General features: G+C 39.7%; 1 protein-coding gene across 3 annotated transcripts in view; it reads left to right on the forward strand.

The window, feature by feature from the left end:
* The first annotated feature begins 833 nt into the window (after nucleotides 1-833).
* Nucleotides 834-26,756, forward strand: part of LOC115839394 (tyrosine-protein phosphatase non-receptor type substrate 1-like) — a 41,920-nt gene continuing 15,997 nt past the window's right edge. For all 3 annotated transcript variants that reach the window (XM_070043697.1, XM_070043696.1, XM_070043695.1), the window contains exons 1-2: nucleotides 834-960; nucleotides 23,791-24,144. In XM_070043697.1, the coding sequence (XP_069899798.1) occupies nucleotides 888-960; nucleotides 23,791-24,144 (427 nt within the window). In that variant the 5' untranslated portion in view covers nucleotides 834-887. The remainder of the gene's footprint in view (nucleotides 961-23,790; nucleotides 24,145-26,756) is intronic.

Consider the following 26,756-nt stretch of genomic DNA (forward strand, 5'->3'; position numbering starts at 1 on the left):
TATTCCTTTGTATTGCTGAGTAGTATTTCCTGCTATGGATGCACCACAGTTTGTTAAACTGTTCACTTGTTGTGAGACATTTTAATTTTTTTCCAGTTTTTTGCTTTACAAAGAAATTTGCTATATCTACACCACTTTTGTGTGGACATAGTTTTCATTTCTCTTAGATAAATGCCTGGGAGTGTAATTTCTGGGTCCTATAATCCACTTCCTCTCCTGAAAGAAGTAGGAAATGATTCCTTTTTTAGATGCAGGTGATACAAATTCTGAGGTCCTCATTGCACTGTGCTTTTGGGCTAAGTTTTACCAGTTATATCAATAAAGGGTTGGAATAGAAAGTTATTTCAGGAGCAGATCTAGTTCCACCCCATATTTGAGAGGCCCTGGAGAACCCTCTTCCTTGTTTCAGTTGAGTTCGTCTTTGTTGAGGTAGGTTCCAGAATGAGGCCACAGGCCAGCCACATCCTAGCCTCCTGGGCTTGGGACTTTGGAACACAGCCCACAACAACAGATATTCTTGGGATCTGTGAGTTTGCCTGGGGCTTCCAAATAGGGGTTCACCATGAATGGAGTGAGGGGCCCAGTGGAGAGAACAGAGACCCCAAGTAGGGAGCAAGTTTATTTCTGTTAGACTTGTCCAATCCGTCTGAAAACATAAGATGAGTAACTCCTCACTTTCCATCAGATTTCTCTGCCTGATTTCCATTTCACCATCTGAAGCAGGAACTGTCTATAACCTAGAAGTGGATTAAGATCTCACAGCCATTTCACCCCATCATAGGCACTTCCTCTTACATCATTGGGAGGTGGGGCTTCCTTCCTTTCCACAGAGCACAGAAGTACAGGTTCTCCCCAGGACACACATTTGGACAGAGCAGGCTTCCACGATGCCCATCCCTGTCTCTTTGTCCAACCATCCTCCTCCTTGCCTGCTGCTGACTCTACTGCTGGGACTCACAGGTAAGAATTCCTTGGGGTAGAATCCCCTTTCCCTGACACCTGGACCTCCCCCTGCCCCTGCACTTTTAGGTCTTAAATGTAAACATGGGTGTGCCACCTGGGCAGAAGTCCACAGAAGTCCAAGGACTGGGCATTATTCAAGAGCATGAAATCAGGGATCTGAGCATTTTCTCTGTGGATCCATTGCCTGCAGCTGGTTACCAGAGGCATTGAAACAGATGATGCTTCAAACACCAACAATGACAGCTTTGTGTGTATTAACTTGTTTAATCCTTGTTAATCACAGCATCCTAGTGTGGTAGCTATGAGTATTATCCCTGATTTGCAGATGGGGAAACTGAGGCAGGGACAGTAACTTGCCTGACATCACCTATCTAAGGCAGTGGAGCACAGGATTCTTGTCCAGGCCATACAGCTCCAGAGTTGATTCTTTTAACCATGTTGTGCTGCTCAGCTTCTCAGAGAAGGCTAATGGAAGAAAAATCAGAAAATTCTGAGAAGGAAACAATAGATTTATCATCACCCATCATGCCACTTGGAGAACAGCAGAGTTAAAATCTTGCAATGTGTACTCCCAAATTTTTGTCAATGATGTGTTGGATGGTTTTTCTATGTGTTAAATTTTTTTTCACTAAGCTTTAAACATGTGTGTTAATTTCATTTGATCCTCAAAACAACCAGTACACTAGCATACTAGGTTACACTTTAATACATGTTTGTGGATGCATGTATTAATGTGTGCGTGTGTGTATATATGTGTATAAGTGGGTGTGAGGAATTGTTCCCAGACACATTGGATTTCAAAAAGACTTCCTTATTTTTCCCTTAAATCATTTTTCAGTGTACATGAGATGATATGATCAGATGTTTAGTCTTTGCTGTATTTCAGCAACATCCCTCCTTTTCTACTTCTCTATAAATCTACCCCTTACCCACACCCAAGACAAGAAAACTTCTCTCCTGGTAAATGAGTAGAATTTTGTGCATTACTATCTTGGAGTCCACTCTTCCATGCTGGATAGGGGTGAGGAAGAAAAGGGGATATCAAAGACACAGAGACTCTTGCCTATATGACCTATATATTCATATCCATATCTGTATCTGTAATTATATTTATATCCATATCTATAACTATCTATAGCTATATCATTGAATGCTAGTTGAAGCCTCCGTGCTTCAAGAAATCTAATGAGTAATAACTATTCATTTTCTTGAACACTCATTGTATGCCAGACACTGCTGGAAATCCCCACAGCTCTTAACTCATGTAATCATTATATCCAAGCTCGATCCTCTTGTCACCCCTACCTTACAGATAAGAAAACTGAGCAAGGAGAAATTCAAGGTCACTCAGTGGTACATGGCAGAGGTATGATTTGAACTCAAGCAATCTCATACTAGAGCTCTTGATTTTAACAATTGCTCTTCTTGATACTGTGGCCCTGCTTCCATCCCATGAGATTTCTTCAGTTTCTACCAATGGGTGTGTAGAAGGGTGGAGTGTGGGGAAGAGGGTTTGTGGTTTGCCTTTTTCTGGGCTCTTCCGCTCTTATGCAAGTTCCTTTTTGTTTTTCACCAACTCATCTACATGAGAAACTCAGTTTCTGACATAATTTTCACAGAGATTACCCACTTAGAATTAAATGCCTCAGAGAGATGTCACACTGGGCAATTCCCACAACATACATATATTTTTTGCATACTACTATATGCCAGGAACTCTTATAGGAACATGGGGTGCCTTGGTGAATAAAAGTCAAAGTAGTTGCCTGCATGGGTATTTATCTTAGTGGAAGAACTGACAATAAACAATAGACTTATAATTAAGTAAATAATGTAGTATATTAGAAAGTGATACGTGTTAAAAAAAAAAAAAAAAGAGTAGCCAGATGACAGAATTTGGAGAATCTGTAGCTGGGGATGTATTTTAAACCTGGTAGTCTTGTTGGGGCGGGGGGCATCACTTAGAAGGGGAAATGTGAGCCAAGATTGAAAGAAGGTTCTGGAGTGAGCCATGTGGTTTTCTGGGGGAGGAGACTTCCTGACAGGAAACAGCATGTGCAAAGGTCTTGAAAGTAGAATCATCCTCCTGTGTTTAAGGATTTGGGCTTTTGCTCTGAGTGAAATCGTTGCTATTGCAAAGTTTTGAAGGGAGAAGTGACATGATCTAACATGAGTTTTAATTTATTCTAGCATTTCGTTGAGAATAGACTGCAGAGGACACAGACAGAGGCAACTAGAGCATTTGAGGTCATGACATTCATTCAAAAAAACGTAAAAGTGGGTTGCACCTGGAGAGTACCTAGTAGAGACAAGAGAAGGAGTTCAGATTCTGGATGCACGCCGAAGAGGACGCAACAGGATTTCTTGATGTGTAGGATTTGTGGTGGGAGAGAAAAGCTCCAAGGTTTTGAGACCTGAGCATCTGGAAGAAGAAAGGGTATTCAGGTGAGATATAGAGGGTGTAGGGGAAGTTCAGTTCAGTTTTAGATGTGTTAACTGTGGGATGTTTATTTCTATCCAAAGAAGATGACGAGTGGATAGTTGGACATACAAGTCCAGAGTTCAGGGAAAAGGCCTAGACCAGAGAGGTAATAGGAGAATTATTGATACACAGATTGTAGAGTTTTTGCTATCCCCTGGCTCCTCTCAACTCTCTGATCCCTCTTTTCTCCTCCTCTCCTTTCATTTCTCCCTCCAACATTCTTTCATATTTCTTCCCATTTTTGTCTTAGCAGTTCAGCTTCCCTGACCTCACTCTTCTTCTCCAGACTTAAAAACCCAAACCACTTGATATTCTTGACACATCACAGGACCTGCCCTGTAATAGCATGTGCCCTCCCTAGGTGGCATGATTGGTTAGAAACAGTGCTTAGTGGGTGGGTTTACCAGCTCACACTCTGCAAAGGTGAACCACAAATTTTCTCCCTAAGGAGTAGGGAAGAAATAGAAAAGAACACAGGATTTGCTTGTGGCACCACAACAGCCTGCTCCTCTGGTTTATATCTCTGCAGTTAGACCCATGCCTGTTTAGTAGGACATTTCAGAGAAGATGAAATGTGTTTACATTTCTCTGTATCTCCAGAAACTTGGTAGTCAGTGAGGCTGTGAAATCAACCTGGAAAACTTGCAACTGTAGTTAAATGATTGGCCCAGTGGTGACTCATGTCCCTTCAACTCATACCTCATTGTCCAAACATAGTCAACCACCCACAGTTCTTTACAAAACACGATTTTGGAGTTTACTGTTTCCTTGCTTGCCTCCATGGTTCCATCTCCCCATTCACTTGTAGGTTTCTCAAATGTATCAGTGTTTAGAACCACACATTTTATTTTATTTTGAGCTATTTAGTCCAATTCAAAGGCTCTGCATGGGGTAATCATCTTATTTCGGTTCACATCTTTTATTGCATTAAAATATACATAACATGAAATTTACCATTTTAACTATTTTGAAGGTTACAAAGTGGCACTATGTTCCTTTACAATGTTGTGAAACCATCACCAGTATACATTTCCAGAACTCTTTCAACATCTGTAACAGAAACTCTGTATCCATTAAGCTATAACTCCCCATTTCTCCTCCCCTGCAGCCACTGGTAACCCGTATTCTACTTTTTCTCTGTGAATTTGCCTATTCTATGGACTTCATATAAGTGGAATCATCTATTTTCCTTTTGAATCTAGCTTATTTCACTGAGCATATTTTTAATGTTCATATATGCTGTGGAAGGTGTCAGAATATCATTGTTTTTTAAGGCTGAAATATATTGAATATATTTCATACATATTTCATATATATTTATGTGTATATGTGTATATATACAAATATATATATATATATATCACATTTTGTTTATCCTTTCATCCATTAATGGAATTTTGGGTTGTTTATACTACCCCTTTTTATTGAAATATAGGTGCTGTAAAATATTACATAAGTTACAGGTGTACAATATAGTGATTCACAATTTTTAAAGATTATACTCCATTTATAGTTATTATAAAATATTGACTACATTTCTGGTGTTGTACAGTATATCCTTGTAGCTCATTTTATATATAATAATTTGTAACTCTTAATCACCTACCCCTATATGGCCCCTCCCACCTTCCCTCTCCCTGCTAGTTTTTTCTCTATGTCTGTGAGTCTGTTTCTTTCTTGTTATATTAACTAGTTTGTTGTATTCTTTAGATTCCACATATAAGTGATATCATACAGTATTTGTCTTTGCCTGACTTACGTCACTTAGCACAATGCCTTCCAAGTCCATCCATGTTGCTGCAAATAGAAAATTTTCATTCTTTCTTACAGCTGAGTTGTATTCCATTTATACACACACACACACACACACCACATTTTCTTTATACATTCATCAGTTGATGAAATTTTGGGTTGTTTATACTACCTTTTGATATTGAGAATAATGATGCTATGAGCATTGATGGACAATTGTATGCTTGAACTTCTGCTTTTAATTATTTAGGGTATACACCTAAGAGTGGATTTATTGGATCATATAGTAAATTCTACGTTTAACTTAAGAAAATAACAAAGAGTTAAAAAAACATTTTAGAAAACACTAGTGTTTCCACGGAGATTCCACCATTTTTGCACTCCTATCAACAATGCACAAGAGTTTCAATTTCTCAACATTTTACCAACCCTTATTTTCAATTGTTTTGTTTTGTTTTGTTTTTGGTAACAGCCATCCTACAGGATATGTAGGGGTATCTCACTGTGGTTTTAATTTGCATTTTCCCAATTATTAGTGATGTTGAATATTGTTTCACATGCTTATTGATCATCTGTATATCTTCTTTAGAGAAACATCTATTCAATTCTTTTGTTCATTTTTAAATTGAGTTGTTTGTTATTTTGTTGCTGAATAGTAGGATTTTTTAAGTATTCTTGATACATATCCCTTATGAGATATATGCTTTGCAAAGGTTTTCTCTCATTCTGTAAATTGTCTTTTCACCCTCTTGATAGTATCCTCTGATGTAGGAAAGTTTTAATCTTGATGAAGTCAAGATTAAAATTTCTAAAATATTTTTTTGTTGCCTTCAGTGTCATATCCAAGAAAGTATTGCTAAATTCAATGTCATGTTTCACCTGTGAGTTTTTCTCAGAATTTTATAGTTTTAGCTCTTACATTTAGGTTTTTGATTATACACCATTTTTGTATATGGTGTAAGGTAACGATCAGCTTCATTCTTTTGCATGTGAATATCAAGTTTCCTCAGATTCATGTACTGAAAACACTGTTCTTTGTCCATTGAATGATCTTGACACCCTTGTTAAAAATCACTTGACTATATATGTGAGGGTTTATTTCTAGGTTCTCTATTCATTGCCATTGGTCTATATATGTTTCTTAATGTGCGTACCACACTATTTTGATTATTGTAGCTTTGTATTAAGTTTTTAAATCTGGAAATGTGACTCCAAAAATTATGTGCTTTTTTTTCAAGATTGTTTGCTGAATTGAGGTTCCTTGAGATTTCATATGAAATTTAGAATGGGGTATTCTAGTTCTGCAAAAAAAAAGTCTTTGAGATTTTAATAGGGATTGTATAGAATGTTGTAGTTTCTTCAGGTAATATTGACATTTTAACAATATTAAGTCTCCCAATCCATAATAACAGGATATTTTGTTCATTTATTAATGTCTTCTTTAATTTCTTTCAGCAATGTTTTGTGCTTTTTCATGCACAAGTCTTTCATTTCCATGGTGAAATTTACTCCTAAGTATTTTACACTTTTGGTAGCTATTACAAATGAAATTGCTAGCTTAACTTCCTTTTTGGATTGTTTCTCACTAGTGTGTAGAAAAGCAACTCATTTTTGTATGTTGACTTTATATCTCAAAATTTTGCTGGATTTATTTATTAACTCTAATGCTTTTAAATGTTGGAATCTTTAGAACTGCTACATAAAAAATCATGTCATGTACAAACAAGAGAGTTTTACTTTTTTCTTTCAATTTGAATGACTTTTATATATTTTTCCTGCCTAATTGCTTTTGTTGGAACTTCCATTATTGTGTTGACTAGAAGTGGCAAAAGTGGGCATCTTTGTTCTATTCCTGATCTTAGGGGAAAAGCTTACAGAATTTCACCATCAACTGGCCTGTTAGCTGTGTGTTTTTCACATATGACTTCATTTATTGGGCAATTTTCCATCTATTCCTAGTTTATTGATTGTTTTTATCATGGAAAATGTTGACTTTTATTAAATGTTTGTTCTGCATCAGATGAGATGATCTTTTTTTCCTCTTTATTCTATTAAAGTGGTAAAATGAATTGTTTGATTTTCATATGTTGAACCATTTTCACAATAAATCCCAGTTGGTCATGGTGCATAATTCTTTTAATATGCTATTGAATTGGGTTTGATAAAATTTTTTTGATGATTGTTGCATCAATAGTCATAAAAGATATTGGTCTGTATTTTCTTCTTAAGCCTTCTTATGCCTTTGTCTGGTGACACCTTTGGTGTTAGAATAATGTGGAGAATGAGTTTTAATAGGCTCTGAAAAAATTAAGAAGTCTTCCTTCCTATTCACTTTTTTGGAAGTGTTTGAGGAGGAATAATGTTAGTTTTCTTCAAAAGTTTGGGAGAATTCAGCAGTGAAGCCAAGTGGTCCTGGGCTTTCTTTCTTGGGAGGTTTTTGATTATTGATTGAATCTCATTGCTAGTTATAGGACTACTCTGATTTTATATTTCTTCATAATTCAGCCTTGGTGTAGTGTATTTCTAGAAATTGGTCCATTTTATCTAGGTTATCCAATTTTTTGGTGTTTAATAATTCATAGTACTCTTTTATAATCTTTTTTATCTCTGTAAAATTATTAGTATGTTCTTTTATTTCTGATTTTAGTTATTTGGGCCTTCTCTCTCTCTTTCTCCCTGTTCTTTTTTTTCTTAGTCTATCTAGCTAAAATTTTGTCAATTGTATTAATCTTTGTGAAGAACCACTCTTGGTTTTGTAGATTTTCTCTGTTTTATTTTAAATTCACATTTTATTTTTCTCTTCACTAATCTTGACTATTTCCTTTCCTTTCTAGCTTTGGGTTTTGGGTTTACTTTAATCTTCTTTCTCTAGTTTCTTATGGTGTATAGTAAAGTTACTGTTTTGTGATCTTTTCTTAAATGTCTGCATTTTCAGCCATAAATTTCCCTTTAGGGTTGCTTTCTGTGCATCTCACACGTTTTGGTGTTATGTTTTCAATTTTCTCTAGGCATCTAATTTCCCTTTTGACTTTTTCATTGACCTACTGATTTTTTTTTTTTTTTTTTTTGCGACGCGCGGGCTTCTCACTGTTGTGGCCTCTCCCGTTGCGGAGCACAGGCTCTGGACGTGCAGGTTCAGCAGCCATGGCTCATGGACCCAGCAGCTCCGCAGCATGTGGGATCTTTCCGGACTGGGGCACGAACCCGTTTCCCCTGCATCGGCAGGCGGACTTTCAACCACTGTGCCACCAGGGAAGACCTGAGCTACTGATTTTTTAAGAGAAGGTTGTTTGATTTCTATGTATTTGTGAATATTTTATTTCCTCTTCTATCATTGATCTAGTTTAATTTTACAAACTATTTGACCAGTGCACTGCTTGAATAGCCCTTCTTCATATTCCACTAAGTTGCCTTGTCATTCATCCTCTGTGACAATGACACATACATAGAGTTTTCTTTTTTTTTTTTTAACATCTTTATTGGAGTATAATTGCTTTACAATGGTGTGTTAGTTTCTGCTTTACAACAAAATGAATCAGTTATATATATACATGTGTTCACATATCTCTTCCCTCTTGCATCTCCCTCCCTCCCACCCTCCCTATCGCACCCCTCCAGGCGGTCACAAAGCACCGAACTGATCTCCCTGTGCTATGCGGCTGCTTCCCACTAGCTATCTACCTTAAGATTGGTAGTGTATATATGTCCATGCTTCTCTCTCACTTTGTCACAGCTTACCCTTCCCCCTCCCCATATCCTCAAGTCCATTATCTAGTAGGTCTGTGTCTTTATTCCTGTTTTACCCCTAGGTTCCTCATGACATTTTTTTTCTTAAATTCCATATATATGTGTTAGCATACAGTATTTGTCTCTCTCTTTCTGACTTACTTCAGTCTGTAGGACAGACTCTAGGTCTATCCACCTCATTACAAATAGCTCAATTTCGTTACTTTTTATGGCTGAGTAATATTCCATTGTATATATGTGCCACATCTTCTTTATCCATTCATCCAATGATGGACACTTAGGTTGTTTTCATCTCCGGGCTATTGTAAATAGAGCTGCAATGAACATTTTGGTACAGGACTCTTTTTGAATTTTGGTTTTCTCAGGGTATATGCCCAGTAGTGGGATTGCTGGGTCATATGGTAGTTCTATTTGTAGTTTTTTAAGGAACCTCCATACTGTTCTCCATAGTGGCTGTACCAATTCACATTCCCACCAGCAGCGCAAGAGTGTTCCCTTTTCTCCACACCCTCTCCAGCATTTATTGTTTCTAGATTTTTTGATGATGGCCATTCTGACTGGTGTGAGATGATATCTCATTGTAGTTTTGATTTGAATTTCTCTAATGATTAATGATGTTGAGCATTCTTTCATGTGTTTGTTGGCAGTCTGTATATCTTCTTTGGAAAAATGTCTATTTAGGTCTTCTGCCCATTTTTGGATTGGGTTGTTTTTTTGTTATTGAGCTGCATGAGCTGCTTATAAATTTTGGAGATTAATCCTTTGTCAGTTGCTTCATTTACAAATATTTTCTCCCATTCTGAGGGTTGTCTTCTGGTCTTGTTTATGGTTTCCTTTGCTGTGCAAAAGCCTTTCCGTTTCATTAGGTCCCATTTGTTTATTTTTGTTTTTATATCCATTTCTCTAGGAGGTGGGTCAAAAAGGACCTTGCTGTGATTTATGTCATAGAGTGTCCTGCCTATGTTTTCCTCTAAGAGTTTGATAGTTTCTGGCCTTACATTTAAGTCTTTAATCCATTTTGAGCTTATTTTTGTGTAAGTTGTTAGGGAGTGATCTAATCTCATACTTTTACATGTACCTGTCCAGTTTTCCCAGCACCACGTATTGAAGAGGCTGTCCTTTCTCCACTGTACTGTCCTTTCTCCTTTATCAAAGATAACGTGACCATATGTGCATGGGTTTATCTCTGGGCTTTCTATCCTGTTCCATTGATCTATTTTTCTGTTTCTCTGCCAGTATCATACTGTCTTGATTACTGTAGCTTTGCAGTATAGTCTGAAGCCAGCGAGCATGATTCCTCCACCTCCGTTTTTCTTTCTCAAGATTGCTTTGGCTATTCGGGGTCTTTTGTGTTTCCATACAAATTGTGAAATTTTTTGTTCTAGTTCTGTGAAAAATGCCAGTTGTAGTTTGATAGGGATTGCATTGAATCTGTAGATTGCTTTAGATAGTAGAGTCATTTTCACAATGTTGATTCTTCCAATCCAAGAACATGGCATATCTCTCCATCTATTTGTATCATCTTTAATTTCTTTCATCAGTGTCTTATAATTTTCTGCATACAGGTCTTTTGTCTCCTTAGGTAAGTTTATTCCTAGATACTTAATTCTTTTTGTTGCAATGGTAAATGGGAGTGTTTTCTTGATTTCACTTTCAGATTTTTCATCATAAGTATATAGGAATGCCAGAGCTTTCTGTGCATTAATTTTGTATCCTGCTACTTTACCAAATTCATTGATTAGCTTTAGTAGTTTTCTGGTAGCATCTTTAGGATTCTGTATGTATAGTATCATGTTATCTGCAAACAGTGACAGCTTTACTTCTTCTTTTCCGTTTTGGATTCCTTTTATTTCCTTTTCTTCTCTGATTGCTGTGGCCAAAACTTCCAAAACTATGTTGACTAAGAGTGGTGAGAGTGGGCAACCTTGTCTTGTTCCTGATCTTAGTGGAAATGCTTTCAGTTTTTCACCATTGAGGATGATGTTTGCTGTGGGCTTGTCATATATGGCCTTTATTATGTTGAGGAAAGTTCCCTTTATGCCTACTTTCTGCAGGGTTTTTTTTTTTTATCATAAATGGATGTTGAATTTTGTCAAAAGCTTTCTCTGCATCTATTGAGATGATCATATGGTTTTTCTCCTTCAATTTGTTAATATGGTTTATCACATTGATAGATTTGCGTATATTGAAGAATCCCTGCATTCCTGGAATAAACCCCACTTGATCATGGTGTATGATCCTTTTAATGTGCTGTTGGCTTCTGTTTGCTAGTATTTTGTTGAGGATTTTTGCATCTATGTTCATCAGTGATATTGGCCTGTCGTTTTCTTTCTTTGTGACATCCTTGTCTGGTTTTGGTATCTAGGTGACGGTGGCCTCGTAGAAGGAATTTGGGAGTGTTCCTCCCTCTGCTATATTTTGGAAGAGTTTGAGAAGGATAGGTGTTAGCTCTTCTCTAAATGTTTGATAGAATTCGCCTGTGAAGCCATCTGGTTCTGGGCTTTTGTTTGTTGGAAGATTTGTAATCACAGTGTCAATTTCAGTGCTTGTGATTGGTCTGTTCATATTTTCTATTTCTTCCTGATTCACTCTTGGCATGTTGTGCATTTCTAAGAATTTGTCCATTTCTTCCAGATTTTCCATTTTATTGGCATAGAGTTGCTTGTAGTAATCTCTCATGATCCTTTGTATTTCTGCAGTGTCAGTCGTTACTTCTCCTTTTTCATTTCTAATTCTATTGATTTGGGTCTTCTCCCTTCTTTTCTTGATGAGTCTGGCTAGTGGTTTATCTATTTTGTTTATCTTCTCAAAGAACCAGCTTTTAGTTTTATTGATCTCTGTTATCGTTTCCTTCATTTCTTTTTCATTTATTTCTGATCTGATCTTTATGATTTCTTTCCTTCTGCTAACTTTGGGGTTTTTTTGTTCTTCATTCTCTAATTGCTTTAGGTGCAAGCTTAGGTTGTTTATTCGAGGTGTTTCCTGTTTCTTAAGGTAGGACTGTATTGCTATAAACTTCCCTCTTAGAACTGCTTTTGCTGCATCCCATAGATTTTGGGTCGTCTTGTCTCCATTGTCATTTGTTTCTAGGTATTTTTTAATTTCCTCTTTGATTTCTTCAGTTATCACTTCGTTATTAAGTAGTGTATTGTTTAGCCTTCATGTGTTTGTATTTTTTACAAATCTTTTCCTGTAATTGATATCTAGTCTCATAGCATTGTGGTCGGAAACGATACTTGATACAATTTCAATTTTCTTAAATTTACCAAGGCTTGATTTGTGACACAAGATATGATCTATCCTGGAGAATGTTCGATGAGCACTAGAGAAAAATGTGTATTCTGTTGTTTTTGGATGGAATGTCCTATAAATACCAACTAATTCCTTCTTGTTTAATGTATCATTTAAAGCTTGTGTTTCCTTATTTATTTTCATTTTGGATGATCTGTCCATTGGTGAAAGTGGGGTGTTAAAGTCCCCTACTATGAATGTGTTACTGTAAATTTCCCCTTTTATGGCTGTTAGTATTTGCCTTATGTATTGAGGTGCTCCTATGTTGGGTGCATAAATATTTACAATTGTTATATCTTCTTCTTGGATCAATCCCTTGATAATTATGTAGTGTCCTTCTTTGTCTCTTCTAATAGTCTTTAATTTAAAGTTTATTTTGTCTGATATGAGAATTGCTACTCCAGCTTTCTTTTGGTTTCCATTTGCATGAAATATCTTTTTCCATCCCCTTACTTTCAGTCTGTATGTGTCTCTAGGTCTGAAGAGGGTCTCTTGTAGACAGCAAATATATGGGTCTTGTTTTTGTATCCATTCAGCCAATCTGTGTCTTTTGGTGGGAGCATTTATTCCATTTACATTTAAGGTAATTATCAATATGTATATTCCTATTCCCATTTTCTTAATTGTTTTGGGTTCATTATTGTAGGTCTTTTCCTTCTCTTGTGTTTCTTGCCTAGAGAAGTTCCTTTAGCAGTTGTTGTAGAGCTGGTCTGGTGGTGCTGAACTTTCTCAGTTTTTGCTTGTCTGTAAAGGTTTTAATTTCTCCAGCAAATCTGAATGAGATCCTTGCTGGGTAGAGTAATCTTGGTTGCAGGTTTTTCTCCTTCATCACTTTAAATATGTCCTGCCACTCCCTTCTGGCTTGCAGAGTTTCTGCTGAAAGATCGGCTGTTAACCTTATGGGGATTCCCTTTTATGTTATTTGTTGTTTTTCCCTTCCTGCTTTTTATATGTTTTCTTTGTATTTAATTTTTGACAGTTTGATTAATATGTGTCTTGGTGTATTTCTCCTTGGATTTATCCTGTATGGGACTCTCTGTGCTTCCTGGATTTGATTAACTATTTCCTTTCCCATATTAGGGAAGTTTTCAACTATAATCTCTTCAAATATTTTCTCAGTCCCTTTCTTTTTCTCTTCTTCTTCTGGAACCCCTATAATTCGAAAGTTGGTGCATTTAATGTTGTCCCAGAGGTCTCTGAGACTGTCCTAGTTCTTTTCATTCTTTTTTCTTTATTCTGCTCTGCAGTAGTTATTTCCACTATTTTATCTTCCAGGTCACTTATCCATTCTTCTGCCTCAGTTATTCTGCTATTGATCCCATCTAGAGTATTTTTCATTTCATTTATTGTGTTGTTCATCATTGTTTGTTTCATCTTTAGTTCTTCTAGGTCCTTGTTAAATGTTTCTTGCATTTTGTCTATTCTATTTCCAAGGTTTTGGATCATTTTTACTATCATTATTCTGAATTCTTTTTCAGGTAGAGTGCCTATTTCCTTTTCATTTGTTTGGTCTGATGGGTTTTTATCTTGCTCCTTCATCTGCTGTGTGTTTCTCTGTCTTCTCATTTTGCTTATCTTACTGTGTTTGGGGTCTCCTTTTTGCCGGCCACAGGTTTGTAGTTCCCGTTGTTTTTGGTTTCTGTCCCCAGTGGCTAAAGTTGGTTCAGTGGGTTGTGTAGGCTTCCTGGTGGAGGGAACTAGTGCCTGTGTTCTGGAGGCTGAGGCTGGATCTTGTCTTTCTGGTGGGCAGGTCCATGTCTGTTGGTGTGTTTCAAGGTGTCTGTGGACTTATTATGATTTTGGGCAGCCGCTCTCCTAATGGGTTGGGTTGTGTTCCTGTCTTGCTATTTGTTTGGCATAGGATGTCCAGCACTGTAGCTTGCTGGTCGTTAAGTGTAGCTGGGTGCTGGTGTTGAGATGGAGATCTCTGGGAGATTTTTGCCATTTGATATTATGTGGAGCTGGGAGGTCTCTTGTGGACCAGTGTCCTGAAGTTGGCTCTCACACATCAGAGGCACAGCACTAACTCCTGGCTGGAGAACCAAGAGCCTTTCATCCACACAGCTCAGAAGAAAATGGAGAACAAGTAGAAAGAAATAATTAGTAGAAGTAGAAAGAAAGAAAGGAGGGAGGGAGGGAGGAAGGAAGGAAGGAAGGAGGGAAGGAAGGAAAAATAGAAAGAAGATAAAGTAAAATAAAATAAAGTAAGATAAAATATAATAAAGTTATTAAAATAAAAAATAATTATTAAGAGAAAAAAACAAAGAAACAGATGGATAGAACCCTGGGACAAATGGTGGAAGCAAAGCTATACAGTCAAAATCTCACACAGAAGCATACACATACACATTCACAAAGAGAGGAAAACGGGAAAAAATCATAAATCTTGCTCTCAAAGTCCACCTCCTCAATTTGGGATGATTCGTTGTCTATTCATGTATTCCAGAGATGCAGGGTACATCAAGTTGATTGTTGAGCTTTAATCCGCTGCTTCTGAGGCTGCTGGGAGAGATTTCCCTTTCTCTTCTTAGTTCTCACAGCTCCCAAAGGATCAGCTTTGGATTTGGCCCCGCCTCTGCGTGTAGGTCGCTGGAGGGCGTCTGTTCTTCGCTCAAACAGGACGGAGTTAAAGGAGCCGCTGATTCGGGGGCTCTGGCTCACTCAAGCCTGGGGGAGGGAGGGGCACGGAGTGCAGGGTGAACCTGTGGCGGCAGAGGCCGGAGTGACGTTGCACCAGACTGAGGCACGCCGTGCGTTCTCCTGGGGAAGTTGTCCCTGGATCCCGGGACCCTGGCAGTGGTGGGCTGCACAGGTTCCCTGGAAGAAGAGTGTGGATAGTGACCTGTGCTCGCACACAGCCTTCTTGGTGGCGGCAGCAGCAGCCTTAGCATCTCATGCCCGTCTCTGGGGTCTGCGATTTTAGCCGCGGCTCGCGCCCGGTTCTGGAGGTCCTTTAAGCAGCATTCTTAATCCCCTCTCCTCGCGCACCAGGAAACAAAGAGGGAAGAAAAAGTCTCTTGCCTCTTCGGCAGGCCCAGACTTTTCCCTGCACTCCCTCCCGGCCAGCCGTGGCGCACTAACCCCCTGCAGGCTGTGTTCATGCTGCCAACACCAGTCCTCTCCCTGTGCTCCGACCAAAGCCCGAGCCTCAGCTCCCAGCCCCGCCCGCCCCGGTGAGTGAGCAGACAAGTCTCTCGGGCTGGGGAGTGCCGGTCGGCACCGATCCTCTGTGCGGGAATCTCTCCGCTTTGCCCCCCACACCCCTGTTGCTGTGCTCTCCTCCGTGGCTCTGAAGCTTTCCTCCTCCGCCACCCGCAATCTCCGCCCGCGAAGGGGCTTCCTAGTGTGTGGAAACCTTTCCTCCTTCACAGCTCCCTCCCACTGGTGCAGGTCCCGTCCCTATCCTTTTGTCTTTGTTTATTCTTTTTTCTTTTTCCCTACCCAGGTACGTGGGGGGTTTCTTGCCTTTTGGGAGGTCTGAGGTCTTCTGCCAGCGTTCAGTAGGTGTTCTGTAGGTGTTGTTCCACCTGTAGATGTATTTCTGGTGTATATGTGGGGAGGAAGGTGATCTCCGTGTCTTACTCTTCTGCCATCTTCCCGGAAGTCCTAGAGTTTTCTTATGGCAACTGATTTCTGTAACTGTCAGGACAGATGTGTGTGGTAGACAGAAAATACCCCCTCAGTATAGGAGGAGTAATCAAGATGGTGGACTAGGATGATGTGAAGCTCAACTCCTCCCACAAATATATCAAAAATATATCTACACGTGGAATAATTCTCACAGAGTATCTAATGAACACTGGCAGAAGAACTTAGACTTCTGAAAGGGCAAGAAATTCTCCACATAACCGGGTGGGACAAAAGAAAAAATAATGAAAATGAGACAGGAATCTGGATGGGACCTGTACCCCTTGGAGGGAGCTGTGAAAGAGGAAAGGTTCTGCACCCTGGCAAGTCCCCTCACCAGTGGGGAGATCAGCTAGGACAGGTGGGGAGCTTCAGAGCCTCAGAAGAGAATGTAACAACTGGTTTGCAGCAGCTAGAATGGAGAGAGACTGGCACAGATAGTCAGTGCCACGGCCCTGCACTCCCCATCCTGAGATGTTCATCTGCCCATGCAGTGGATGGCTGGGTGCTGAAGCTTGGGATTCAGAGATCAGACTCTGGGAAAGGATTGGGGTGGTCTGTGTGGAAACAGACTGAAGGGCCTGGAGCCTGGTGCAACCCCACCTGAGGGTGTATGCAGAGGAAGCATGGGCCACCTTAGAGGCCAGGCACCATTGTTTGGGGGATGTGTGAGGGGAGGAGCAGGACATGCCATTGCAGCCTTTTTCCCCAGGCATGCTTTCAGGTGGCAGGACACTGCCTACACAAGCTCCAGGAGCTATTGTCAGTCACCACCACCAACCCTTTGTTTCAGGAGCAGTCACAAGGAGCAGTTACAATATGCCTCTGCTGCCCCCTGGGGCTACAGGAGTGGTTGAGAGCTGCCTCCACTCCCATCACATGCTCCAAGGCACGTGTGAGCCAACACTGCTGCCAAGAACCCCAGGACCGGGCACCAACCACTGCATCTGCATACCCCCTACCAAGGGGATAATGGCCAACACACACTGAGGAAAGAGTTGGCAGGCATCCATACTAAAAACAGCCCTCACATCAAAAATGTTAAACCCACACAAGCTACACAGGGACACTCCCACATATAAATAGTCTTCCAAGACCACAGTAGATAATTTTTTCTCCTAAACTCACAGAATAAGAAAAATATAAGTAAAATGAAGATGCAGAGGAGCCAATCCCAGTTAAAAGACCAAGAGAATTCCCCTGAAAGAATAAACAATGAAACAGCGCTCTTTAGCCTAATAGACACAGATTTCAAAAAGGAGATAATGAAAATACTGAAGGAATTAAGAAACGGTATCAACAGAAATGCAGAACACTGTAAAAAGGAACTAGAAACTATGAAGAGGAACCAAGAAAAAATAGAAAACTCATTTGCTGAGATGAAAAGTGAACTAAAGGCAATGAATAGCAGAACGAATAATGCAGGAGAACAAATAAGTGATCTGGAAGATAGAATAATGGAAATCACCCAATCAGGACAACAGACAGAAAACCAAATGAAAAAAAAAATGAAAGCAGTATAAGAGACCTATGGGATAATATAAAGTTTGCCACTCTACACATAATAGGGATTCCAGAAAGGAAAGAAAGAGAAAAGGGGATCAAAAATGTATTTGAAGAAATTATGGCTGAAGACTTCCCCCACCTAAAGAAGGAAACAGATATCCAAGTACAGGAAGCACAGAGGGTCCCAAACAAGGTAAGCCCAAAGAGACCTACACTAAGATGTATTCTAATAAAAAATGGCAAAAGTTGATAAAGAGGGGATTCTAAAGGCAACAAGAGAAAAACAAAGAGTTAATTACAAGGAAACCCCTATAAGGCTATCAGCAGATTTCTCTACAGACACTTTGCAAGCCAGAAGGAAGTGGCAAGATATATTCAAAGCCCTGAAAAGGAAAAATCTGCAACCTAGAATACTCTACCCAGAAAGATTATCTTTTAGAATAGAAGGAGAGATAAAGAATTTCTCAGACAAGCAAAGCTAAAAGAAAATAGCAATACTAAACCTATTCTAAAGGAAATATTGAAAGGTCTTCTCTAGAAAAGAAGTAAGAATATATAGGAAAGACAAAATCACAGTTAGAAAGCAAATCACTTAAATAAGCTAGTATGCAGATTTAAAAAATCAAAAAAAAATATTTGAAAGTGATGATAACCACAATGAACAGCAAAAGGATGAACATAAATATGTAAAAGAGGACATCAGAATCATACTGATAAAATGTGGGGGAGGAGAGTAAGAAAATGTACATTTGTTTTCATTTCATAGAATGTGTTTGAGCCTCTATGACTACCAGTCTAAGGCATGTAGATATAGATGGGGTTAATATACTTGAAAAACAGGTAACCACAAATCAAAAACATACAATAGACTCACAAAAACCAGAAAGAAGAGAAATAAGTATAATATAAAAGAAAATCATTAAACCACAAAAAGAAAATGAAAGAGACAAAGAAGAAATACAAAATCAATGGGAAAACAGGCTCAAAATGGCAATAAATACATAGCTATCAATAATGACGTTGGGGCTTCCCTGGTGGCACAGTGGTTGAGAGTCCGCCTGCCAAGGCAGGGGACATGGGTTCGTGCCCTGGTCTGGGAAGATCCCACATGCCGCAGAGCGGCTGGGCCCGTGAGCCATGGCCAATGAGCCTGTGCGTCCAGAGCCTGTGCTCCGCAACAGGAGAGGCCACAACAGTGAGAGGCCTGCATACCGCAAAAAAAGAAAAAAATTACGTTAAATATCAATGGACGTGAAAGCTCCAATCAAAAGGTACAGAGTGGCAGATTGGATAAAGAAACAAGAGCCTACAATATGCCGCCTACAGGAGACCAAGTTTAGGGCAAAAGACACACATAGATTGAAAGTAAGGGGATGGAAAAAGATATTTCATGCAAAAAGAAATGGGAAGAAAGTGGGGGTCACAATACTCATATCAAACAAAATAGACTTTAAAACAAAGGCCCTAAAGATAAAGAAGGACACTATATAATGATAAAAGGCTCAACATAAGAAGAGGATTTTACACTAGTCAACATATATGCACATAATATAGGAGCAGCCAAATACATAAAACAAATACTAACAGAAATAAAGGGAGAAATTGACAGGAATACAATAATTAGATTTTAACACCCCACTCACATCAATGGATAGATCTTCTAGACAGAATGTCCTAAATGATACAATAGAACAGTTGGACTTCATTGATATTTTCAAGACTTTACATTAAAAAGAAAAACAGACTACACATTCTTTTCAAGTGCACATGAAACATTCTTTAGGAATGATCACATATTGGGACACAAAACAGACCTCAGTGAATTTAAGAGTATAGAAATTATCTCAAACATCTTTTCTGAACACAACAGCATTCAACTAAAATCAACCGCAGAAAAAGAAATGAAGAAAAAGATTACATGGAGACCAAATAAAATGCTACTAAAAAACCAATGGGTTGAGGATGAAATCAAAGAGGAAATTTAAAAAATACCTTGAGACAAATGACAATGAAAGCACAACAATACAAAATCTATGGGATGCAACAAATGCAGTCCTTAGAGGGAAGTTCATAGCAATACAGTTCATAGCCTTCATCAAAGAAACAAGAAAATTCTCAAATAAACAACATAGCCTACCACTTAAAAGAATTAGAAAAAAAGAACAAACAAAATGTAAAGCCAGCAGAAGGGAGGAAATAATAAATATCAGAGAGGAAATAAAATAGAGATTAAAAAACAGTAGAAAAAAATCAATAAAACCAAGAATTGGTTCTTTGAAAGGGTAACAAGATTGACAAACCTTTGGCCAGGCTGACCAAGAAGAAAAGAGAGAGATCCTGGATAAACAAAATAAGAAATGAAAAAGGAAACATTACATTTGATACTGCAGAAATACAAAAAAACATAAGGGAATACTATGAACAATTATATGCTAACAAATTCGACAACATAGAAGACATGGACAAGTTTCTAGAAACATACAGCCCACCAATAATGAATCAAGAAGAAATAGATAATTTGAACAGACTGATCATGAGAGGTGAAGTAGAATCTGTAATAAAAAACTTCCTACAAACAAAAGTCCAGGACCAGATGGCTTCACAGGTGAACTCTACCAAACATACATAGAAGAACTTATACTGATCCTTCTCAAACTCCTCCAAAAAGTTGAAGAGGAGGGAACACTCCCAAAGACATTCTATGAAGCCACCATTACCCTGATATCACAACCACACAAAGACACCACCAAAAAAGAAAATTACAAGCCAATATCTTTGATGAATATAGATGCAAAAATTCTCAACAAAACATTAGCAAACCAAATCCAACAACACATAAACAAGATCATACACCACGGACAAGTTGGATTCATCCAAAGTTCACAAGAATGTTTTGACATACACAAATAAATCAATATGATACACCCCAGAAACAATACCACATGATCATCTCAATAGATGCAGAAAAAACGTTTCACAAAATTCAACATCAATTCATGATAAAAACTCTTGCTAAAGTGGGTATACAGGGAACAAAACTATTTATGACAAATGCACAGCTAAAATAATAATACTCAATGGTGAAAATCTGAAAGACTTTCCACTAAAAACTGGAAAAAGACAAGGATGCCCACTCTCACCTCTTCTATTCAACATAGTATTGGAAGTCCCAGCTACAGAAATCAGACAAGAAAAAGAAATAAAATGTATCTAAATTGGAAGGAAAGAGGTAAAATTGTCATTATATGGAGATGACATGATACTATATATAGAAAATCCTAAAGACTCCACACAAAAACTACTAGAACTGATCAACAAATGCCACAAGGTAGCAGGATACAAGATTAATATAGAGAAATTGGTTACATTTCTTTACACTCACAATGTAATATCAGGAAGGGAATGTAAAAAAAAAATACCTTTAAAACTCACACCCCCCAAAATAAAATACTTAGGAATAATCCTGACTAAGGAGGTGAAAGACTTATACACTGAGAACTATAAAACATTAATAAAGGAAACTGAAGATTATTCAAAGAAAAGGAAAGATATCCCATGCTTTTGGATTGGAAGAATTAATATTGTTAAAATGGCCATACTACCCAAAGCAATCTACAGATTTAATTCAATCCCTATCAAATTACCAATGACATTTTCCCCAGAACTAAAACAAATACTCCTAAAATTTATATGGAACCACAAAAGACTCAGAATTGCCAAAGCAATCCTGAATAAAAAGAACAAAGCATGAAGCATAACCCTCCCAAACTTCAGACAATACTACAAAGCTACAGTACTCAAAACAACATGGTATTGGCACAAAAACAGACATATGGATCAATGGAACAGAATAGAGAGCACATAAATAAACCCACACACTTACAGTCAATTAATCTTTGACAAAAGAAGCAAGAATATATAATGGGAAAAAGACAGTCTCTTCAGCAAGTGGTGTTGGGAAAGTTGGACAGCTGCATGTAAATCGATGAAATTAGAACATACCCTTTCACAATACAAAAAAATAAACTCAAAATGACTTAAAGACTTAAACATAAGTCATGACACCATAAAACTCCTAGAAGAGATCATAGGCAAAACATTTTTTGACATAAATTATACCAAAGTTTTCTTAGGTCCGTCTCCCAAGGCAATAGAAATAAAAACAAACAATGGGACCTAATCAAACTTACAAGCTTTTGCATAGCAAAAGAAACCATAAACAAAACAAAAAAACAACCTACTGAATGGGAGAAAATATTCACAAAGGATTTGACCAACAAGGGCTTGCTTTCCAAAATATACAAACAGCTCATACAACTCAACAACATTTCTCCAAAGAATAAATACAAATGGCCAATAGGCACATGAAAAGATGCTTACTAATTATTAGAGAAATGCAAATCAAAACTAAAATTAGGTACCACCTCACATCAGTCAGAATGGTCACCCTTAAAAGCTCTACAAATAACAAATGCTGGAGAGGATGTGGAGAAAAGAGAACTCTCCTATACTGTTGGCAGGAATGTAAGTTGGTACAGCCACTATGGAAAACAATATGGAGGTTCCTCAGAAAAATAAAAATAGAATTACCATATGATCCAGTGATCCCACTCATGGGCATATATCCAGACAAAACTCTTATCCAAAAAGATACATGCACCCCTATGTTCATATAGCACACTATTCACAATAACTAAGACATGGAAACAACCTAAAAGTCCATCGACAGATGAATGGATAAAGAAGATGTGGTACATATATACAATGGGATACTATTCAGCCATAAAAAAGAATGAAATAATGTCATTTGCAGCAACATGGACACAACTAGAGATTATCATACTAAGTGAAGTAAGTCAGAAAGAGAAAAGAGAAACACCATATGATATTTATATGTGGAATCTAAAAGATGACACAGGGAATTCTCTGGTGGTCCAGTAGTTAGGACTCCACGTTTCCACTTCAGGGGGCCTGGGTGCGATCCCTGGTTGGGGAATTAGGATCCCGCAAGCTATGCCACATGGACCTCCCCCCCAAATAAAGATGAGACAACGGAACCTATCTACAAAACAGAAACAGACTCACGGACATAGAGAACAAACTTGTGGTTGCCAAGGAGGAGAGGGTAGGGGTAATGTAATCTGTTATATATGGAATGGATAAACAACAAGGTCCTACTATATAGCACAGAGAACTATATTCAGTATGCTATGATAAGCCATAATGGAAAAGAATATATTAAAAAAAGAATGTATATATGTATATACAAGAATATATGTATGTATAAATGAGTCAATTTTTGTATAGCAGAAATTACCAAAACACTGTAAATCAACAATACTTCAGTATAAAAAAGTTATAAATCAAGTAAAAAGAAAAAGTAGCCCCCCTCAAAGAGATCTATGTCCTATACTCACCTGTGAATATTTTACTTTACTTGGAAAAAGAGATTTTGTAAAAGTGATTAAGTTAAGACCCTTGCTATGGGGAGAATATCCTAGATTATCATTGTGGGCCCAATATAATCTTATAAGAACGAGGCAGGAAAGCCAAAGTTAGAGAAGTACAAGTGACAATGGAAGCAACATTAGAGTCATAAGAAGATGGAAACCATGAGAAAAGGAGTGTAGACAGTCTCAAAAATTTGGAGAGACAATGATCAGAGCATCCAGAAGAAATGTGGCCCAACTAACTCCTTGATTTTAGTCCAGTAATACCATTTCTGGTCCTTTGACATCCAGAATTATAATAAAACTGTCACTTCAAGCCAGTAAATTTTTGATAATTTATTACAACAGCCTTAGGTAACTAATGAAACATGACTATGTAATTGGGAAAAAATGCTAGGGACTTGAAACAATGTTTTACTTTCTTCTTAAATTAAATGTTCATTGTGTTGGGAGCTCTGCACATCACTGCCACTCAAGTATCCAGGTTGTTGGAGCCAACCTCATCATGAGAATGTGGATCTCTGGGGAAGATGTAAGTTGGTCCATAAAGCCTCTTGCAGTTAAATGAATAACCTACGAAATATATCCATCACTTCTCCTCACAATTCAGTGGTCTAAAGAAGCCATGTGATTCCACCTAATGCAAAGGCCAGAAGTGCAGCACTCCAGGAGGCCACAAAGTGAACAGCCAGAAATATTTGGTGAAGTATGACACTTCCAAAGAGGGCTCAAGTACTCAAACTCATTCTCTGCCACATCATTTAACCTCTCTGTGCCTCAATTCCTCTCTTGTATTAGGGTCTCACGTTATAGGTTCATTGTGCAGGTTGCATGCAATATACACGCAATGGGCTGAGTTCAAGGCCGGCTCATGGTGCACTAAGTTAATGAAAACTGTTGTTGATAAATAACTGAGAAAACCTACAGGATCACCTAAGGATGAATAAGTAACTGGATTGTGTTTCCCTCCAGGAGTGGCAGGTGCGGACGAGCTGCAGGTGATTCAGCCTGACAGGTCAGTTTCAGTTGCAGCAGGAGAGACGGCCACTCTGCGCTGCGACGTGACCTCCCTGCTCCCCGTGGGGCCCGTCAGTTGGTTCAGGGGCACAGGGCCAGGCCGGGAGTTAATCTACAGTCTCCAAGCAAGCCTCTTCCCTCGAGTAACAACTGTTGCAGATACTACAAGGAGAAACAACATGGACTTTTCCATCCGCATCAGTAACATCACGCCAGCAGACACCGGTATGTACTACTGTGTGAAGTTCAAGAAAGGAAGCCCTGACGTGGAGGTTAAGTCTGGACCAGGCACTCATCTCACTGTGAGTGGTGAGTATGGTCTGGGTCTCTTTTGTCCCCCTGGTCTGTGACAACAAGTCAACAAGAATGCCCTCCACCCTTTGAGAAAAAAGAAAAAAAAAGAAGGATCAAGTGCAGCAGTGGGTGTTTATATGATGATCTGATTTCACTCCCTTCTACAGATCAGGGAGACTGAGGCCTGCAGAGGTTGTGCTACTTGCCAAAGGCCCCACAACTGGGAAAACTGGGAAAAGTCTGGAACCCCAGTCTGCCTGGCTCCACAGCCCTTGCCTTTTCCATCCCATCTAGCCCTTTGGTTCCAGGGATGAGGGAACTGAAGGTCTGAGCGACTTGCCCCGTCACAACCCAGGTATCACCTCCTGCCTCCAGAGAGTGCTCCCCTCAATGTGGCTGAATCTTCTCTTTATTCAGCACCTATCGAGCACCTACTGTGTGCCAGGCCCTGCTCCAGATGTTGTGGAAGCAGCAGTGAACAAAGCAGACAAGGCTCTTCTCCCGTGGAACTTATGTTCTCTCCCCTTCCAAAGAGAAGTCTATCCAGGGCAGAGTTTCTTTATTTCCTCTTCAGAAACATCACACTGAGAAGAAATTCCTAGAGGCATAGGTTCAGTGTTTACTCTGACGGCCCAGGCTAGAGGAGATGCCCAGAGGTTGAGTGTTTCCTGGGGGTCTGTTGGGAAAACCCTCCTGTGATTCAGGGACCGACTCACAGAGTCACTGAAGGCTCCCAGCAGAGCTGGGTCATCTCAGAATGTCCCTCCCCAGGGAAGAGGTTCCCCATGTGGGTGACTTAGGGGCTGCCCCATTGAGGCAGCAAAGGCACTCATTAAGAGTTTTCTGACAAAGACCCTGGATCCTCTTCCTAACTCCTGAATCCTGGACTGTGACACAGGAGAGACCTTTTGACACTGTCTGCCCAACCCTCCATGTACAGATGGTGGCCTGAGGCCAAGAGGTGACTGGAACCCAGACCACAGTCCCACGGTCAGTGAGTGAGGGGATCCTTCCAGAACCCAATCTGATTCCAGGCCAGGCTCTTTCCTGTACCAGCATTGGAACTGGTTTCATGGAAGAGCCTGGTACATGGAAGTTAAAGAATAAAAGCTCCTTGAATTAACCATTGGACATGATGTTTTCATTGCTTTCCCATAGGGTCAGGAGGCTCCTCGCATTCAGGCCCTAAGTCCTGAGGCGACGGGAAGCTTCTCCCTACTTTCAGCCACATGATCCCAAGTCCCTCATTCCATGTCAGCACCTAGAGCTGCGCATTGTTTCAACAGCTACTTAACATTCAAGGTATGGAGACAATCGTTTTCATCTTACAGTCTCCTGTTGACGGATACTAGGGTGTTCCTAACCTCGGGCTATCGAAACAGCACCGCAGTGGATAACCTTTCCATGTGTCACTCTCCTCAAAGGGGAAATACCCACTGGAAGTAGCATTGCTAGATCAGAGAGGATGTGTATTTTAATTTGTGTGATTATCTTGCCAACTTTCCCCTCTAGTCACGGTAGCAAATGAATCTTCCCAGAGCTCCAGGCATGAGCAGGCAAGGTGGCTTTATCCTGATTTTGCCGATATTACTACACTTCCCAGATTGTCGGTTCCTTGCTCAGCCAATCACAGCTAGTAAGTGGTTCCACCACCACTCAGATCTGCTGCCTCCCAGGAGGCTGCTCGTCCTCGTCCCCAGGCCGCCTGCCCAGGGGATTCCCTGGATGAGAAGGGAAGGAGGGGGAGAGGAGCAGCAGCCTGTCAGATTCTGAATCTTCCTCATGGCATTTACTCCTTATAACCAGTGCTCTGAGCGTAGGGCCGTCTGTTGTCCCTTTTACATATGAGGACACTGGGGCTCGGAGAGAGGACCTGATATGTGAGCAGGTAGGGGAGCCAAGATTGAGCCCAAGTACCTAGACTCACGACCCTGCTCTCTGCACACCCCACTGTGCTGGCAAGTGTGGAGAAAACTCCAGGCCTGTCCTCTTAAAACCTTGTATTGTTCTGTTCTTTAGCAATAAGCATTTTAAAAAGTCCTGTATGGGAGGCAAGTCTAGCTTTACCACAGATCAGACAGATACTACAGGGTCTCACGATGTGCTGAATGTTCCTAAAATGCAGGGCTCAGCACACTTAAAAGCACCAGGAATCTTTTTTCCACCATTGTTGCGATCTTGCTTCTTCACTAGGCCTCATGGGGGAGCAGCTCCGGGAAGTGTAGTGTGGACAGCACAGAGAGGGGCCGGTGCAGTCCCAGCAGCACCATGCACGCCCATTCCTGGCTCTGCAGGCCGACGATGAGGAGGGGGAGGTGCTCCCTAGAGGGCGCTGGGGGCCCCACGTGAGCAAGAGTTCATATTCTAGACTCAGGTGTCAGGGGCCCATGTCTTCCCTTGTTGCTACAGGGTCCCCAGGCCTGGGCACTCAGAGGCCACTCCTCCTGGTACTTGCTTGAAGTCAAGAATCTCAGAGGGAAAAGGGGAGGGTGGTGGTAGTGTGGGGTTTGTGAAGGTGGGGTGCTTGCTCTGCTGATGGCCATGAAAGCTTGGAGGTGACAGGAAACACTTCTGGGACACAGTGGGTGGGGAGGGTGAGGAGACAGTCCCTTCATTTCTCTCAGCCT

Source organism: Globicephala melas, chromosome 15 (assembly GCF_963455315.2).
Source record: "Globicephala melas chromosome 15, mGloMel1.2, whole genome shotgun sequence".
Lineage (NCBI taxonomy): Eukaryota > Metazoa > Chordata > Mammalia > Artiodactyla > Delphinidae > Globicephala > Globicephala melas.